Source organism: Solanum stenotomum, chromosome 9 (assembly GCF_019186545.1).
Source record: "Solanum stenotomum isolate F172 chromosome 9, ASM1918654v1, whole genome shotgun sequence".
NCBI lineage: Eukaryota > Viridiplantae > Streptophyta > Magnoliopsida > Solanales > Solanaceae > Solanum > Solanum stenotomum.
In genome coordinates this window covers 57,173,930-57,191,068 of record NC_064290.1, presented here as the reverse complement: position 1 = coordinate 57,191,068, position 17,139 = coordinate 57,173,930, and the positions used below count along the sequence as shown (strand labels likewise).

At 34.1% G+C, this 17,139-nt stretch overlaps 2 protein-coding genes and 1 non-coding gene across 4 annotated transcripts; 2 read left to right on the top strand and 1 right to left on the bottom strand.

The window, feature by feature from the left end:
* Window positions 1-1,207: 1,207 nt before the first annotated feature.
* Window positions 1,208-13,332, top strand: LOC125875935 (uncharacterized). Of its 2 annotated transcripts, XM_049557006.1 has the most exons (9): window positions 1,208-1,244; window positions 8,294-8,405; window positions 9,174-9,286; window positions 9,953-10,031; window positions 10,661-10,689; window positions 11,254-11,347; window positions 11,735-11,824; window positions 12,094-12,283; window positions 12,717-13,332. In XM_049557006.1, the coding sequence occupies exons 1-9, from the start codon at window positions 1,213-1,215 to the stop codon at window positions 13,118-13,120; spliced, it is 1,143 nt and encodes a 380-aa protein (XP_049412963.1). In that variant the 5' UTR covers window positions 1,208-1,212; the 3' UTR covers window positions 13,121-13,332. The 2 variants fall into 2 exon arrangements, with proteins under 2 accessions (XP_049412963.1, XP_049412962.1); XM_049557005.1 differs by lacking the exon at window positions 1,208-1,244 and having other exon boundaries at window positions 8,261-8,405.
* A 155-nt stretch (window positions 13,333-13,487) lies between these two features.
* Window positions 13,488-16,677, bottom strand: LOC125875936 (probable protein phosphatase 2C 55). The gene is made up of 2 exons (XM_049557007.1): window positions 16,469-16,677; window positions 13,488-14,974 (listed from the first exon to the last, which is right to left on the bottom strand). The coding sequence occupies exon 2, from the start codon at window positions 14,907-14,909 to the stop codon at window positions 13,788-13,790; it is 1,122 nt and encodes a 373-aa protein (XP_049412964.1). The 5' UTR covers window positions 14,910-14,974; window positions 16,469-16,677; the 3' UTR covers window positions 13,488-13,787.
* A 300-nt stretch (window positions 16,678-16,977) lies between these two features.
* TRNAM-CAU (transfer RNA methionine (anticodon CAU)) lies at window positions 16,978-17,049 on the top strand. The gene has a single exon. It is a non-coding gene; the product is annotated as a tRNA-Met (tRNA).
* Window positions 17,050-17,139: the final 90 nt, after the last annotated feature.

Below are 17,139 nucleotides of genomic sequence, written 5' to 3'. Positions count from 1 at the left end.
ATTAAATTGAGAACACAAATTATTTATACTTGACATTGCTAATTTGAAATTTGGAATTTAAAAGTTCAAATTCCGACTCTACCCATCGTGTTCAATTATACATTCTTGTTTTTGTTGCAACACGTAAGAAACACGAGACTCATGACATAGGTGACTTTTTACATGTCTTATTTTAGTTTGGTTTAGAGATAAAGATGTGACAACCATAGAACATCTTTCTCATTTTACCTAGCAACTTCTAATAATAATAAAAGATCATAATATAAATGTATATTTTTCATTTGATAGCTAAGTTGTTTAGTTCACAAATAAAAATAATAATTGAGGTATGATACGAAGTTGTGAAATTTACACAATGACAAAATGAGAATAACGTCTTAATATGATGATTGATGGCAACATTTCAACTATGAAGTCCATCAATTAGTGTTCCAATTTTTATTTTATTTTTGTTTTTTTATCCCATCTCGATGTCTGTTACGATATAGATTAATTCAAATTCACATTAAGACATCACCACTTTGAGAGTAAAACACTCTATATCAAAAAGAAATTATTTCAATCTTTTATTCTCCCAATTATTCAAATTTCAGATACACTCAGAAAAGGTTAATAAAAATAAAATAAAATTGAGCCACCCCATCAAGCCTTATGTTGAAGTTGGATGAATTGACCTCAACGTAGATTGATCTTTAATTTTATCTACAAAAATGAATTGATTTTTATTTTTTACCTTTTAGTAACTAAACTTATGTCTTTTCTACTGAAGCATACATTCTTTAGAAATTGAAGTCAAATAAAATATAACTTGAGAAATATCATAATATGAAAAATATATACTTATATCCCGTAAAGAATTTTTTTTTTTTAATGAGAAACATAAGTTAAAGACCGACACAAAGTAAAGGTCATAAGTACCAATAGGCAATGACCATTTCAAAAATGACTATAAATGAAACTATGGATCAGCCCAATGAATATGACCCTTAGGCTTTGGCCCATTTAGCCTATCACATCCATCAAATTTCCTTAGCCCATTTGTCAGGCGAATTCAACCTGAACACCTATTGCTCCGCCGCTCGAAGCACACTAGTTGCCGGTCAACGATCGCCGCCCGTCTCCCGTTGCCGCCACCGTAAGTATTTTGCTTGTCTACTTAGTTTCTGAATTTATGAAGTCTTATTATAGTTTTTCTCTGTTACAACTGAAATTATGGGCTCCGAGATGGAAGTAGTTGAGCAGAGGCTAAATACTTTTGTAAGTCTGCTCCAGATAGAGTTTGCCATTCTCGATCGTCTCGTTTACAAAAACAAAAACCAGCATAGAAGATGCTCATATTTTTAGTACCTCTTAAAGGTTGTATGTTTACCAATATTTCTTCATATATGCATGTGTAATGAGCTTATTCTCGTAGTTTCTTGTCTTACGATTTCTGTTATTAGTCGTTGTTTCATGTGCTTCGGTTATCACATTATTTGGCAACTGCTATTGTTCCTTGTCTTTACTTCTGTTTGGTATGCGTTACTTGAACCAAGGGTCTTTTAGAAACAACCTCTTAGCTTTGTGTTCCTTGAGTATGTTTCTGCCCTAAACTAAGAAAGAGTATAGTGCTCGTTTTGATAAGAGTATTGCATACTATCTGCTGGAATGTTTTCAACATCCCCCTTTTGCAACTATGGGAATTTCTTCTAGTTCGCTACTATCTTTTACTACAGTTCACGTCTGTCTTTGAACTGGCCAAAAAGCTTTCTCTTTGAATGGAATTCCACAATTGCATAAAGTGAGAATATTATATTCTCTGTGTTTTAATTTATTTGTATTACTTTTCTTTTTAATTAATTTATTTAATAAAAATTATCTCTTAATTTCAATATTTAACATGACATATTTAGATTATTCATGTTGATTGAAACTTCTTTAAATCTTGCTCTTTCATTAAAAAAAATCTCTCAATTTATATTATTGTTGTTTGCAAATCATCTACTCGTATTTTTTTTTTTTTTTTTTTGTTGCTTTCATTCAGCGATCGGTGTTCACATTAGAGCCCGATCAAATATGATTTATGATTTCAGGTCAGAAAGTTCCATATTAGGGATAAAACGTTCCTTAACAAAGATAATTTTCTACTCAAAGAAACTCAAACTGTAAACATCTGGTTAAAGATGAAGGAGTACTCATTTATTCGTATTTTTCCTATTAATAGAGTTTTGGTGTTCACAAAACAAAACAAATGGACTCTATGTGTCCTAATTATTTGAATAATAAAAGTCCTAATTTGTCCTTCCAACTTTAACTATGATTTAAAATTAGGGTAATGCTAAATGACCCAGAAAATTTGGTCAGAATTTTGCCAGAAAATTTTAAAAGTGTACACTACTAAAAAACTACTAAAGAACGATGGAAGAAAAAGCGACGGACAGCGTCGCTCCAAAAAAGCGACGGACTAAGAGATGTCGTCCGTCGCTTTTTAATTAAAATAATAATTTTTAAAATTATTTTACAAAAAGCGACGGACTGCATCTCTTAGTCCGTCGCTTTTTATTAAAAATAATTATTTACAAATTAAACAATAACCACGCTGTCTACCGTTTAAATTTATTTTATTTTATTAATTATTTTTTAAAAAAGCGACGGACGGCATCTCTTAGTCCGTCGCTTTTTGGTCAAAATATCTAGTCAACCATTTTAAAAAGCGACGGACAACGTCTCTTAGTCCGTCGCTTTTTAATTATTTTTTGTTAAAAGCGACGGACGGCATCGCTTAGTCCGTCGCTTTTTTTCGGGTATTTTTGCTAATTAATTATTTTATATAGATAGTGATGCAGTCCGTCGATTTTTATTAAAAATAATTATTTATTATTTTAAAAAAAGTCACGCCGTCCGTCGCNATCTCAGCAAATCCGAAAATCCCATCCAACTACTCTGCGAACCCATACCCTAGCAGTCCCTAATCGATCACCTCGTCCCCTTTGTCAGAAACCTCCATACTTCCTACTGTTTGCCTTTGAAAAGAGGAAAAGGTTCAAAAAAAAGTTTTGAATTTTTTGCTCGTTTTCCCTCCTAAATCGACCCCTTATTTTCTTTATATAAACCCCTTATCCATCGGTGTTAAAGGGGAAAAAAAAAAGAAAAAAAAAGGGCGGAATTTCGAGTTTGAGTTCTTTAACAATAGTAATTTTACATTTAAAATTTGATTTTAGCTTTCTTGTTCTAAGTTCCGAGAAGGTCCCTGCTCAATTTTCTTGGTTTGCTATTTGTATTTGGCTTTTGTGGTGGAAGAATCGCTGCCCTCTCAAGCTGGTCGTCCCTGTTCGCTGCTCCAAAGAAGGTAACTTCGCCTTCTCTTACGTTCTATTTTCGATACGGTGTGCTATGTATTCGATATTTAGTATGGAGTTTGTTATTAAGAACGTTTGGTTCCTTCGCTTTAAGTCTTTATTTTAGTATCGTTTTCCTATGAATTTTTTTTTAGCAGTAAGCATGATTCAAGCATCAATGAAGTCACTTTAGTATTATATGTTGGTCGTTATGTTCAATAATTCGAATTTGTATCCATATAACTAGTTGAATCTCTGCCTCGCTTAGCTCGAAGTGATTTGTTGTTCATTCGGTTTCAATTTGAATATGCTGCTGTATAAGTTCTATTTCTTCACTGCTTACCTATAGTCTTGGTTGTCTTCCCTGTCATTTTGATTCACCTTTATAGATTCTCGTCCATGTTAGTTTAATCTCGTAGAGTTGATTTCGGTTCTCACATAGCTTGAATGATATCCATGTCTATTTTGACTTTTAAATCATGATATTAATTTGATTTACAACCTTGCTGCCAAGTTTCCTCATTCTTTTCTTTTCACCCTTGTTTGTGTGCGAGTAAGCCGAAAGAAATTGGTTTTCTTCAAAATTAATCTTTGGCGTTTTAAGAGCTCTTGGTTGTTGTTTTTTTTTTTTTTTTTCTTGTCATCCTAAGCTTGTTCCTCGGTCTATTTTTAGATCATAGTTTGTCTCCGGTTCATTCTTGTTTATGTTTTAATTTGGCTAAGCTTGACTTACTCATGATTTGCTCTATATTTTTTAGCCATCTTCATGACTAGTATTGGATAGAACTTAGTTATTTTATTTTTTTTAGTGCTAAATTTATTGGATTTCTTCCTGTCGAGTATTGGATGTGTTCTTCTCTTGGAGTTTATTTCACTTTGTCACTGTATTCATGCACTTAGTTCATATATCAATAATGATGTAGGAATTTTGCCAATTTCTTGTTGATTAGTCTTTTAGTGGAGGTATAGAGTGGAAGTCAGGAACATTGATACTGATATATTTGCTTACTCTATACTTGCATTATTGTGTTATGGTTGCATTTTATCTCTTATGAAAAATGATAAATTCGTTAAATCGTTGGTTTATTGTTGATAAACAATATCTTTGGTAGGATATTTGATACTTGAATCTAGTACGTATGAGTTTGATGTTGGGATTTTATTTTTTTCAGCTCTATATCTAAGTCTTGTTCTTTAAATTTATGCATGGATTATCATATGCTTCTTTCCCTTAATTAATCTGTTCATTGAACTAAGTGTTATTACTATTTATTTTCAAACTATTTGATGCTCAAAAATGTCGATTTGCTTTCATGCTCACATTATCTAGAAAATGCTAATATGCTGGTTTGTCTTCATTATTATTAGCCTATTACATTTTTTTTTTCTTCTCTTTAAAAGATTTGTTTGCTGATATGTTACATGCTTTAAGGAGTAATATTAATCGTCTTCTTCTTATTTTTTTTTTTCTCCGCAAAATGCTAATTTATTTATTTTTATTTATTCTTTGACATGTGACACCAATTCGAGTTCATTTTGGACTCCACTCTTGCATATCCTTGAGTCGTTTCGAGTCATCCTCATATATTCGGTGAAAAAGAAGCTGAAACAGGCCCTGGAAGTCCAAAAGCAGGCTGTATACACGTTATATACATTCAATATACGCTATATGCAGCTGTATATACTTATATATAGGTCAAAAACGCAAAAATACAGGGCTGAGGTGAAGTATAGGTGTTTGGAAGCAAGAGATACATGAAAAGAGCCTATGCACACGCTGATATACACCGATATACATCAGCTGTATACCAAAAACGGGAATTGGGTTAAGCCCAAAAATTCCAACAAATTTGGCCCAAAAGGAGGCCCAAATTCAATTTCTCCTTTACACTTTAATTATTTAATTGCGATTACTTATTATTTGTTGTTTAACTCTAACTTTAGAATTTTTAATTAACTTAGTTGAATTCCCCAAAAGACGAGCTATTTATCTAAGTTGTTTCTAACAAAACTTATTTTATCAACTCTTGTATTTTCATCTATAATCTTTAGTCAAAACATTTTCTTTATTAGTTTAAAATAGTTTTTCATAAACCAAAAATGACTCAAATAAAAAACCATCTAATTTAGTTTCGTTAAAATTCTTGTTATTTGTCTCTAATTCAAATATTTCAGTTAAGGTCCCATTTTCTTAAAAAATAAAAGTTACTCTTTGTTTAACTATTTTCTCAAAGTTAATCGAATAATGTAAAATTATTACACATTTTTATGTTAAATTATTTTCTAAAAATAGTCAAATATATTTTAGTCAAGTCGCAGGTCAACCGCATGTTAGCGGGCACTTCGAATGCTTAAACCCTTCTCGAAGTGTAAATTGAACCCCGAACCCTCTTTGGTATTTTCAAATGATTTTTTTTCTGTTTAAATCTTTGAAAATTATAAGTTTTCTTGATTTCTTTAAAAAATTAAGTGGCGACTCTTTTCTAAGTATTTTTCTCAAAATGTTTTATACTTGGAACATTTCAAAAATGTGATTTTTTCTAAAGATAGGAAAATTACGACATAACAGTAGGAACTTCTTTTTGCATGTTGCGGTCCTACCTTTTGTTATGATGTATAAGTACTAACATAAGTATATATCATTCCTATGAATATAAATATAAAAATGATCTAGTGATTAACCAAATAATTAAAGGTCTTGTAATCACAATATTATGAATTTCAACAAGCAAAAAAACAACAGATGTAACTTTTCTAAGCTTTGCTTGCAAAAGGTATTTCAATTTACTATAATTAAATTAAAAAACGTCATAAATATTGGCCCACGTTGGGTGAGTTAAGTAGTTATACAATTAATCAATTAATTAATTAATTTCTGAATTACAAACTGCCATTAGGTGAAATAGCTTTTTCACTTTTATCAATTATTATATGATAAATTAGTCAAAATAATAACTACTACATTCACTTGTTGCATTCTTGTTTGATGAGAAATTGATTACTCAATATTTTACTTGTTGCATTCTTGTTTGATGAGAAATTGATTGCTCAATATTTTAAGTTGGTGATAGCTAAAATTAAAAGCAAAAAAATTGAAAAAGAGATAAACATCGTATGAACCAAATATGGATTTTTTTTAAAAAAAAATTATGGTTGGTGAAGAATATAACAATAACTACATTAATGGGGATTGCATATTGAATATTGATAAATCACCAAGTTAGAATCAAGATTAATACGAGTTCGATCAAATTCAATAACTTTGATTCTAATCATCACCTTTTTATGCATAATTATGGCAAAGCTAAAATTAAGGTCAAATACGAGTTCGATCAAATTTAATAGCTTTGATTCAAATTCATCACCTTTCTATTCATAATTGCTAGAAAGGTCAACTATGAGTTCGATCAAATTCAATAACTTTAGTTCAGATTCAATATTTACATTAACAAATTCATTAAACGTATATAAAAATTAAATTGAGAACACAAATTATTTATACTTGATATTGCTAATTTGGAATTTAAAAGTTCAAATTCCAACTCTACCCATCGTGTTCAATTATACATTCTTGTTTTTGTTGCAACACGTAAGAAACACGAGACTCATGACATAGGTGACTTTTTACATGTCTTGTTTTAGTTTGGTTTAGAGATAAAGATGTGACAACCATAGAACATCTTTCTCATTTTAACTAGCAACTTCTAATAATAATAATAAAAGATCATAATATAAATGTATATTTTTCATTTGGTAGCTAAGTTATTTAGTTCACAAATAAAAATAATAATTGAGGTATGATACGAAGTTGTGAAATTTACACAATGACAAAATGAGAATAATGTCTTAATATGATGATTGATGGCAACATTTCAACTATGAAGTCCATCAATTAGTGTTTCAATTTTTATTTTATTTTTGTTTTTTCATTCCATCTCGATGTCTGTTACGATATAGATTAATTCAAATTCACATAAAGACATCACCACTTTGAGAGTAAAACACTCTATATCAAAAAAAAATTATTTCAATCTTTTATTCTCCTAATTATTCAAATTTCAGATATACTCAGAAAAGGTTAATAAAAATAAAATAAAATTGAGCCACCCCATCAAACCTTATGTTGAAGCTGGATGAATTGACCTCAACGTAGATTGATCTTTAATTTTATCTACAAAAATGAATTGATTTTTATTTTTTACCTTTTAGTAACTAAACTTATGTCTTTTCTATTGAAGCATACATTCTTTAGAAATTGAAGTCAAATAAAATATGACTTGAGAAATGTCATAATACGAAAAATATATACTTATATCCCGTAAAGAAGTTTTTTTTTTTAACAAGAAACATAAGTTAAAGACCGACACAAAGTAAAGGTCATAAGTACCAATAGGGCAATGACCATTTCAAAAATGGCTATAAATGAAACTATGGATCAGCCCAATGAATATGACCCTTAGGCTTTGGCCCATTTAGCCCATCACATCCATCAAATTTCCTTAGTCCATTTGTCGGACAAATTCAACCCGAACACCTATTGCTCCGCCGCTCGGAGCACACTAATCGCCGGTCGACGATCGCCGCCCATCGCCCGCCGCCCTCCTCCCGCCGCCCTCCTCTTCTCATCTCTTCTCTCCTTCCCTCCCGTCTCTTCTCACCGGCGAGACAAATCGCCGCCTATCTCTCGTCTCTCCAATCAACATCAATAGCCGGCGAGGAGAGCAACATCTCCGGCCAACTGACCCCGACGTCGATCCACTGCCCGTCTCCTTTAATTGAAGGTTAGGGTTTCATAATATTATTTTTAATTTCTTTCAATGTGAGTATTGAATTTGTTAATTAGTGTATTGAGTGTGTTTGGTATGAATCAAAGTATTTCTCAATTTTTTTTTTTACAATAAACTACTTAATTCAAATGTAGCCATAAAAGGACTTGTTTAATTTATGGAAATNGAGATGGAAGTAGTTGAGCAGAGGCTAAATACTTTTGTAAGTCATCTCCAGACAGAGTTTGCCATTCTCGATCGTCTCGTTTACAAAAACAAAAACCAGCATAGAAGATGCTCATATTTTCAGTACCTCTTAAAGGTTGTATGTTTACCAATATTTCTTCATATATGCATGTGTATGGAGCTTATTCTCGTAGTTTCTTGTCTTACGATTTCTGTTATTATTTGTTGTTTCATGTCCTTTGGTTATCACATTATTTGGCTACTGCTATTGTTCCTTGTCTTTACTTCTGTTTGGTATGCGTTACTTGAACCAAGGGTCTTTTAGAAACAACCTCTTAGCTTTGTGTTCCTTGAGTATGTTTCTGCCCTAAATTAAGAAAGAGTATAGTGCTCGTTTTGATAAGAGTATTGCATACTATTTGCTGGAATGTTTTCAACGTCCCCCTTATGCAACTATGGGAATTTCTTTTCGCTACTATCTTTTACTACGGTTCACGTCTGTCTTTGAACTGGCCAAAAAGCTTTCTATTTGAATGGAATTCCACAATTGCATAAGATTCGGTCTCGAACGATTATACGTTTGGTTAATTGGTTAGGTGTCGATAGCAGCATAACCTTTGCTTTGGTCTATACTATGCGTAGGGGTAAAGGTCTGCGTACATACTAACCTCCTCAGACCTCACCTATGGCATTAGACTGGGTATGTTGTTGTTGTAATGGGCCTTGCTTTGTTTAAGCACAAAGAACTATCATAGAAGATGTTCCTATTTCCAATACCCCTCAAAGGTTGTTACCAAGGTTTATTCATGTATATATATTATCTGCATAGGGGGTATTGATGGGGTTTGCCTTTTGTCCTAAGTGCAATGCTTACTTTATATGTTTGTTTTGATGATAATATTAGGTGCGAAGAGATGTGAGACTCCTCCAAACAGCTAACTTGGAGGAGGTTTTGAGTGCCTCCTTTCAAGTTCTTAACGGAAAAAGACCCAAGCAAAAAGTGCAGCTTTTGGAAAGGTACTTTTGACCCCTTTAAAGTACCTACATTTTGTTTTAAGGTTTATATTATTATAGTTTTTGTAGTGATCATATGCCAAGTTTTGGAATTTTGATTACATCATAAATGTATACCACCTTTTCATATCTGTCAATGAGTAAATTTTGATTGGAGACGAGCGCTTCTCATACTCTTGCATTTTTCTACTCCTATATTGATGTCTACCACTTTCTGTCAGTGAAACAATTGAACAGACCTATAGGGAAGCTTACCGAAATTGCCTTCTCTACATATATGATTGTCATCAATAATCATCAATCTCTTTGTATTGTTTGCAAGTGCAAATGTTTGCTGATTATGATGTTTGAATGTTGCCTGGCTCTACCATTTGTTTAATTAAATAGTCTACCATCATGCTGTTGTTAAAAATTGCTGTTTATGTGACCTATAACAATATTTTTGCAAGTTTTATCCATCCTTTCATTAACCGACATAGTGGAGGGTAATACTCTAACCAATAACAAGCGAGATTAATTTTACTGATCCCACTGTCATGGAAATAGAATTGCCATTATTTATGTCTTGCTCTTCCATTAAACTATACATACAAACTTTCACTGCTGCTTTCTAACTTATGATGATTTTATATATATGGAACTTTCACCCTCATTTTCTATTGGCCTCAGCCTAAAGAGGAGAAGATCTAATGGTGGCAAATATAACTTTCTGGAGCGTCTTTCAGGGGTTGCACACCTGTTGTCTCAGGTATCATTGTTTCTTTTGTTCTTACTTCTTGTTGTTCTGCATCTAAAACCACTCATCCAAGTCTGTAAAGTAACTCATGATATTGAATCACCAGTCTCAGTTTACCATGTTAGCGAAATCTCCTGCTAGCATTTACTGGCCATACGCCCTAGTTTTCATTTATAAAAAGGGCAGTCCGGTGCATGAAGCATTATACATTCACGTTGGGACTTGGAAAGGGTCGCACTCGCACCCCTTAATATAGGTAGTCTATCCGGATGCAAGCTTTAGTGGTCGATTCCAGGGCTCGAACCTTGTCACATGGAGAAAACTTATCATTGCTCCAAGGAACGTTTACCAGTAGAAAATATAGATGACTTCTATTTAGAGTACCTAAGGTATTGAATAGAGACGAGTCTTAATGGAATAATAGGATTCATGTAGCTGACTCTAATTCACCTAGGATTGAATCGATTGATGCATAGTTATTGTTATTCCATATAACTACAGGAATGATGATTTCTCTCTCTCTCTATTGAATCAAGTGTCTTAACATACGGGGCTTAATAAGAATCATATTACAACAAGGAAAACTTGAAGTCATCATTTTATGAAGTAGTAATTCCTATTTCACTTGTTCTTTCTTGCAGATGGTTGAGCCAATGTTAAGGGCCGCTGCGTATCCTTCTTTTTTTTTTTTTTTTTTTGCATATTAATACTTCCTTTTATATGTTGATTATGGGATAAGATTCACTTATGGAAGTTGATGGCCATTAATGCCATTGGTGATTTCCTTTTAGACTTTTTAAATCTTTAAGTAATAGGAAGAGCAGAGCTTGAGTTGTTCATTTTCTTTCATAATTCTTAGGGTGTGTAGGTGATTGGAGTAAAACCAGGGTGTGTTTGTAAACACCGTGAGTGCTTACTTATGTGCATATAGCAAACCTTTTCTGTTCTTCAAATTACTAGATTTTTGCACAGCTAATTCTCTGTAAACATATTGGTTTGATAAATTGGTGTAGTTGGATATTTATTGTACCTCCTTTCTTCCTTTTTATTTTCCATTTCTTCATAATTTCATATGTATAGTCTTCGTCTCATTTGTAGGTTGACTTTGTTTTTCACCTTGTGCGGATTGCTTTTCATTTCAAAGTAGACACTCAATCATTGTGCCTGTTTAATGCAAATTCCAATGTGGATTGTTAGCCATGTATGATTGTTTTTTACCCTTAACAGTAGACAGGGAGATATCAACACTTCTTGCACGATCATTTTTTATGGGATTTTCACTGACAGTATTGTCCTTGCTCTCCCGAATTAGAGTTCTAGTTCAGCAAGTAAGCATTCTCAGGATAATTTTATCATTTTCTGAAGTGTGAAATGTTATGTGAACTCATGAAGAATGGCACCATTTTAAAGCTCATTCCTTAGTCATACTTATAATAATAAAGGTCTTGCACATGGATTGTGTTCTTTTGAAATTTGAGTTTGTTGAAGTTCTAGTTTCCAGTAGAATACACTGGAGTCATGGTAATTTCTGGAGCTTATTAAATAGAGAAACTAATCTAATTCAAGAGGGGAATGGGTCATGTATGACCTGAGAATTTTGCTCTTTTAGAGCATGCAATATTTAAGGAATTGAAAAGCTTATGTTGGGCAAATTTCCTTAGGATTTCTGGTAATTGAATAGGAAATTCTAAGCAAATTTTCTTTGTTCATTGCAGATGCTTCTTGATGTTGTTTGTGTATTCAACAATGTCTCCTCTTTATCTCAGAGGGAACAGGCCATAAAATTGACTCAAGATGGATTTGAGGTTTTTTCTTTGCTACTGACTGCTCTCTGTTTTTCTGATGCAATGCAATAAATTATTTCCTTCCTTATATTCCCTTTGTTTACTTGCTTTTTTGATTGGTTAAATTAGTTCTGTTAATGTCAAGAAATGGTTGGAAAATTTATGAAAATTATTCTTCTCACAAGTCCAATGTTGAGATAGGAAAATTGATAGTACTTCCTTGATAGTTGTTAATAACAACTCTGAGATGAAATCAAAGAAGCAAATGTTCAATAATTTGTGCATTGCAGGTTTTTAGAGAATACTTTCCGCCAAAGCAGCAGGTGATCTTCCTCGAATGTATATGGGAATCTGATAAGTATATTTTAGTTGAGAGACAAAATCAGAAAGATGTTGGAAGCCAGGAAAAGGAGGTTGGAGAAGATGTTTCTGTAGAAGCATCTAAGGTTCAGTATGAAAGCATTGAGCTTTTCCTAGGAGGTAACCATGAACCACAATTTCTTTTTTACTGTCTTGTTTTCTTTATCAAGTCATTCTATCAGTCTGAGATAGAAGTGAACTCAAGGTTGCACGTGATGATTCCATTTGAGATAGTAATATCCAGAGTTTTTCTGTTTGCCAGTTTTTATCATTAAAAAAGACAGCCCAATGCACGAAACATCCGGTGTTCACATAGGATTTGGGGAAGGTCCATATACCCAGGGGATGTAGTGTAGGCAGCGTACCTGACACCAGTTTTAGTCATTCAGTTTGACAATAAAGTTCATGGAAGAAGTGTCTGTTGCATATCTTTCTAGTGTATTCATATATATAGTGCTTCTTACTCCCTACGATCAAGTTCTTCATTTGTTGCTGAAATCCAGTGTTATTCGTCTATAATTTTGTACGTAACTTTTTCTGGGGTCTTGTGTAGATGACAAACCTGGACAGACGGCCTCTAAAGATTCGGCTGAGGATGGTCAAACTATAAAGGACAACGATATAGTAGATTCCTTGGAGGATCCTATCCAAGATAGTAATGATGAATCTCGAGCTCAAGTTGATTCAACTATTGCAGGACCTTCAGGCAATAGTTTTGATGCTCCTGAAGCCGGAGCACATCCAAGTACATCACCCGACAAGAATCCTGCCAAAGCCAAACACGGATCAAGAAATAGTGTTGCATTTGTTTCAGTGAAAAGACCCAAAGTGTCAACAAACAATGAGTTGGGGTTTGACATTCATAGAACAGAAAAGGGTGATAATTCTGGTGTAGATAAAGAAGATCCATTTTTCAGCTTACTTTTTAGTGGAAATGTGAAGACCAGTCTATTCTGAACTTCACCTAAATAGTTTTTCATTTCTCCTTGTTTTTCTCTGTTAACTAGGCCGTGGCGCATCTTTGCGTCCATATTTGTGAGTTGATGCTCAATCATGTCCAAATTTGGACAATTTATCCAATTTGGTTTTAAATTTTTAGAGTTGATGCTCAATCATGTCCTTTTTTGAGGGTAGGAAGAAATTTGGAGCATCTGTGGGAGCTGAAAATGAAATGGAGTTTGTGTCTCTTAACACACTGTCATTGTCCTGATTTCATGAAGAACTCAACTGTTAACAGTATTAACACTTTCCAGAGAGCTTACATGCCAGCAAACAGGTATTAATTTAATGAACACTAATATCATGTACCAAATAAGGCATCTACTAAGTAAACAAAAATACAGAAGAAAATCCTTCACCAAATACATGTTAATGATTCCAACATGCTATTTGAATTTCATAAAGTAAAACACTTGTATCAAACTGAGGTGAACTAAGCTAGACCCAAGATGCTGCTGAAGCCTTCTCATTCTTGTCTTTGTTTTACACACAAATCAGAATGCCAAAATTCTAACCAATGCCTCGGATTTATGGGTTGCTGTATTGTATGACTCTCCTCCATCCAGCTGTTGATTCTGTTCCAATAGTGTCTCTGAAAATTGCGACATGGTATGAATTTTCAATTTTACTCTGTTATGTAAGAAACAACTACAGTGATGTCGTCCAGCTTCCCACCATGGTAATCAAATCCAGCCTCACGAGCTCCATCAGAGAAAGGCGAAGACTTAGTATGATCCATTGCTCTTAGTTGTGCCAGTTCTGCTATCCGCTGAGCAGTCATCTGAGGCCCTAAGCCAGCTTCCATGGCCTGAAATACAACTCCACTGATATCTTCGTCATACAAATTATCAAAAAGCCCATCTGTACCGACAATTAGGACATCTCCAGGTACAACAGTAATGTTGAACACCATGGCAGAGCTAGGTGAATCACCCGCGTTATTGCAATCTAGTTGATATGGGAAATTAAACCCATGCTGTTGTGAAGGGGATTTAAATGCAGCACATCCATTTCTAACCAACATAAATCCGCTATCTCCTAAATTAACTGCATAAAGACCTCCTTCAGTGAGTGCAACGATACACGCTGTAGAAGAGCCTTTTGCTTTTGTTCTCACGTAAGCTTTCTCCAGCACCCTGATTAGGTCTACAGAACCTTTTGGTTCATCTTCAATTGCAGATAAAGAGTGAGACATCAATTCACGGGCATATAGTCCAGCATCAATACCAAGATCAGCCCATCCACCAACACCATCAGCTACACCGATTGCTGGTGTAAGGGTACAAATAAAATGAGCATCCTCTCCACCAGTTTTTGCTTTAGCAGGATGAGGTAGGTAAAAAGATCCCGAGTATAGCTGCAAGGAGATTTTTGCTTCAGAAGAATTAACAACATCTACAACTTGTTCCGTGCCCTTAGAATTATCAGAAGACACATTAGAAGCAGAGACAGTTCCAGAAAAGAAACATTCGTGGGATAAATTGCGAAAACCTTCCAATCCAAAGCCTTTGTGTGGGTTGAGGTTAGTCCTCCTCTTTGCAACATTAGTCGTGAAATATTGGTAAAGCATGAAGTTATTGGGCCGTCCTTTGTTTCCCAAACTGATGTTAGCTTTACTAACATTTTGAAAGCCTCTTTTGTTGTAAGAAACAGTACAACTCTTTACTGACAAACTACACTGCAGGCGCCTAGCAGTCATGTTGCCAACGAAATGGCCAATATGAGTCCTTGAACCACAAACAGCCATTATGCCTTTCTGAGTATCAATAACAAAAGTAACTCGGGAAGCAGCAAACCTTCAAGTGCAGAGTTCTGCAAAACCACGGAAGGAAACAACATGAGGTTACATAAGTAGATTGCATTTCTTCTTTTTAATGGACATAGTAGATAAAGCTAACTGACAAAGCAAGACACACATAACACAAGCTCCTATATCTCCCCTTCAATTGATCTTATGAACAAAAATTTATACTGAGGAGATTGTGTTATCATGTGCAGGCTAGAAAGTGCAAGTTGTAAAACCTGGCAAATAAAACCTATTAACTTTGAAACAAAAACGTCATACGAAACACGAATATCAAGAAAATTGACTCGGTCAAATTAAGAACTAAAAGCACATTCATGAATACAAAATTCCGGGGAGCTCATTAGCAGCCAAACGTTGCAAAAGAACTTTCCAAAGTGGAACTATTCCAACAATAAGCTCAAAGGCAACAAGAAAACTGTCAACAGCCAACGAAAGAGTGCGACACAGTGAGGCAGCGACAGCTAATCAATCGTTAAGGGGCCTGAAGGAGAACTTAGAATTTCAATTGGTTTTTCTTCTCAATCTCTATGTGGAACTCTTAAACAAAAAATCAAAAGAAAAAATTTACACCCTATTTTTATCACAAGTTAAAAAATCAAAAGTTTTGAGCTTTGTTGTCTTGGGATAAGCCAAAAATGATGTAGTAACTCAACAACGCATGCCTGTAGTGATAGTTGACCCACACACACACACCAATAACTTAATACTATCAACTATGCCTGAATCCCAAATTAGTTGACCATATAACAAAAGTGGGTTTTGAGAATATTGCCCTTATTCTTTCCTGATAAACGTGGTACCTAGGTCAGCTTGCACATAACTCAACTAACTCCACGACTACCTCTCACCTCCCACCAGTAAAAGTATCATGTGACTCTGTCCATAAATTGATTGATTCCGCTTTGGAGTTTAAAGAACTTTTCATACTTGTTGTACTTGTTCATTTTCAAAATTACAATTTCAAACGGTTAGAGTGGTTAGAGTCTCACACTGGTTGGGGAACAAACGTGTAATGAACCAGGGGTCTGTTTATATGGATTTGGGAGATCCTCCCTTCATTAGCTAGCTTTAGGGGTTGAGTTAGGCCAACCTGTCATATCCATCTTTGTTTAGGCTCTCGGTCCACGCTCCAGTTGGTCTGTTTAACACTTCCACAGATGTGAAAAAATTACCTAATATTTTTTACTCCGCCACGATTTGAACATCAGACCTCATGATTCCCGACCCATTCATTGACCACTAGACCACACCCTCCGATTAAATATCACCCTTATTCTTGTCAAATCAGCACAGTATATAATTAACAGATAAGAGCACACTAGAAGGAAACAAATACTGCTGAAAGAAATTCAAGAAAAGACCTTCTGAGTAATACAATGAGGGAATTGGGATTTTCCACTTTCTTTATCAACAATGTCTTCCTCATTCAAGAACAACAGATAACAATTAAAATTACTACAACTAAACAAACAGAGCAAAAGGGTATCATAAAACTTCACCTGATAACTGTTTAGCTTATGAAATTCTTTCACCGGCGGCAAAGTCTTTGCTGCCTGAGAAACTATCTTTATCCTTTTCTATCCAAACCCCACTTCAATTATGCCTCAATTTTCACTGTTTGGATGCAAAAGCTGCAATCTTTTTCACTCTAGGGTGCAAATTGGAAGCTTTAATATAAGGGTTCACTGTAGATTTTCTCTTATTTTTATTAATATGTACTTATAATTTATTTTTTTCTTTTTCTTTGGTTTGGATAGGAGCCTTATTTTTTAGTTTAACTAATATTCAGAGAAAAAAAAAATATTAGGTTATATCAGGGAGTTCACGTGTTAGATTTTTAGTTGTTTTCGAAATGAATTCTCAAGATATATTAATTGGAGTCTTATTTTATAAAAATACTTTTAATTTAGGCATATGGTAGGTTTCTATTTGAAATCATGAATAGGCTCCAAGAAAATTTTATATATAATAAGTTATAACATAAATCAAGCAATTTCTTATCAACAAAATCAGAGTGGCGCAGCGGAAGCGTGGTGGGCCCATAACCCACAGGTCCCAGGATCGAAACCTGGCTCTGATATGCAATTCAGTGAGCTTCCAAAACCACATTTTTTTTCATCATCGGGCGGGAGAGCCGAAAATAATAATGTGTCATTCTTTTTGAGACGTG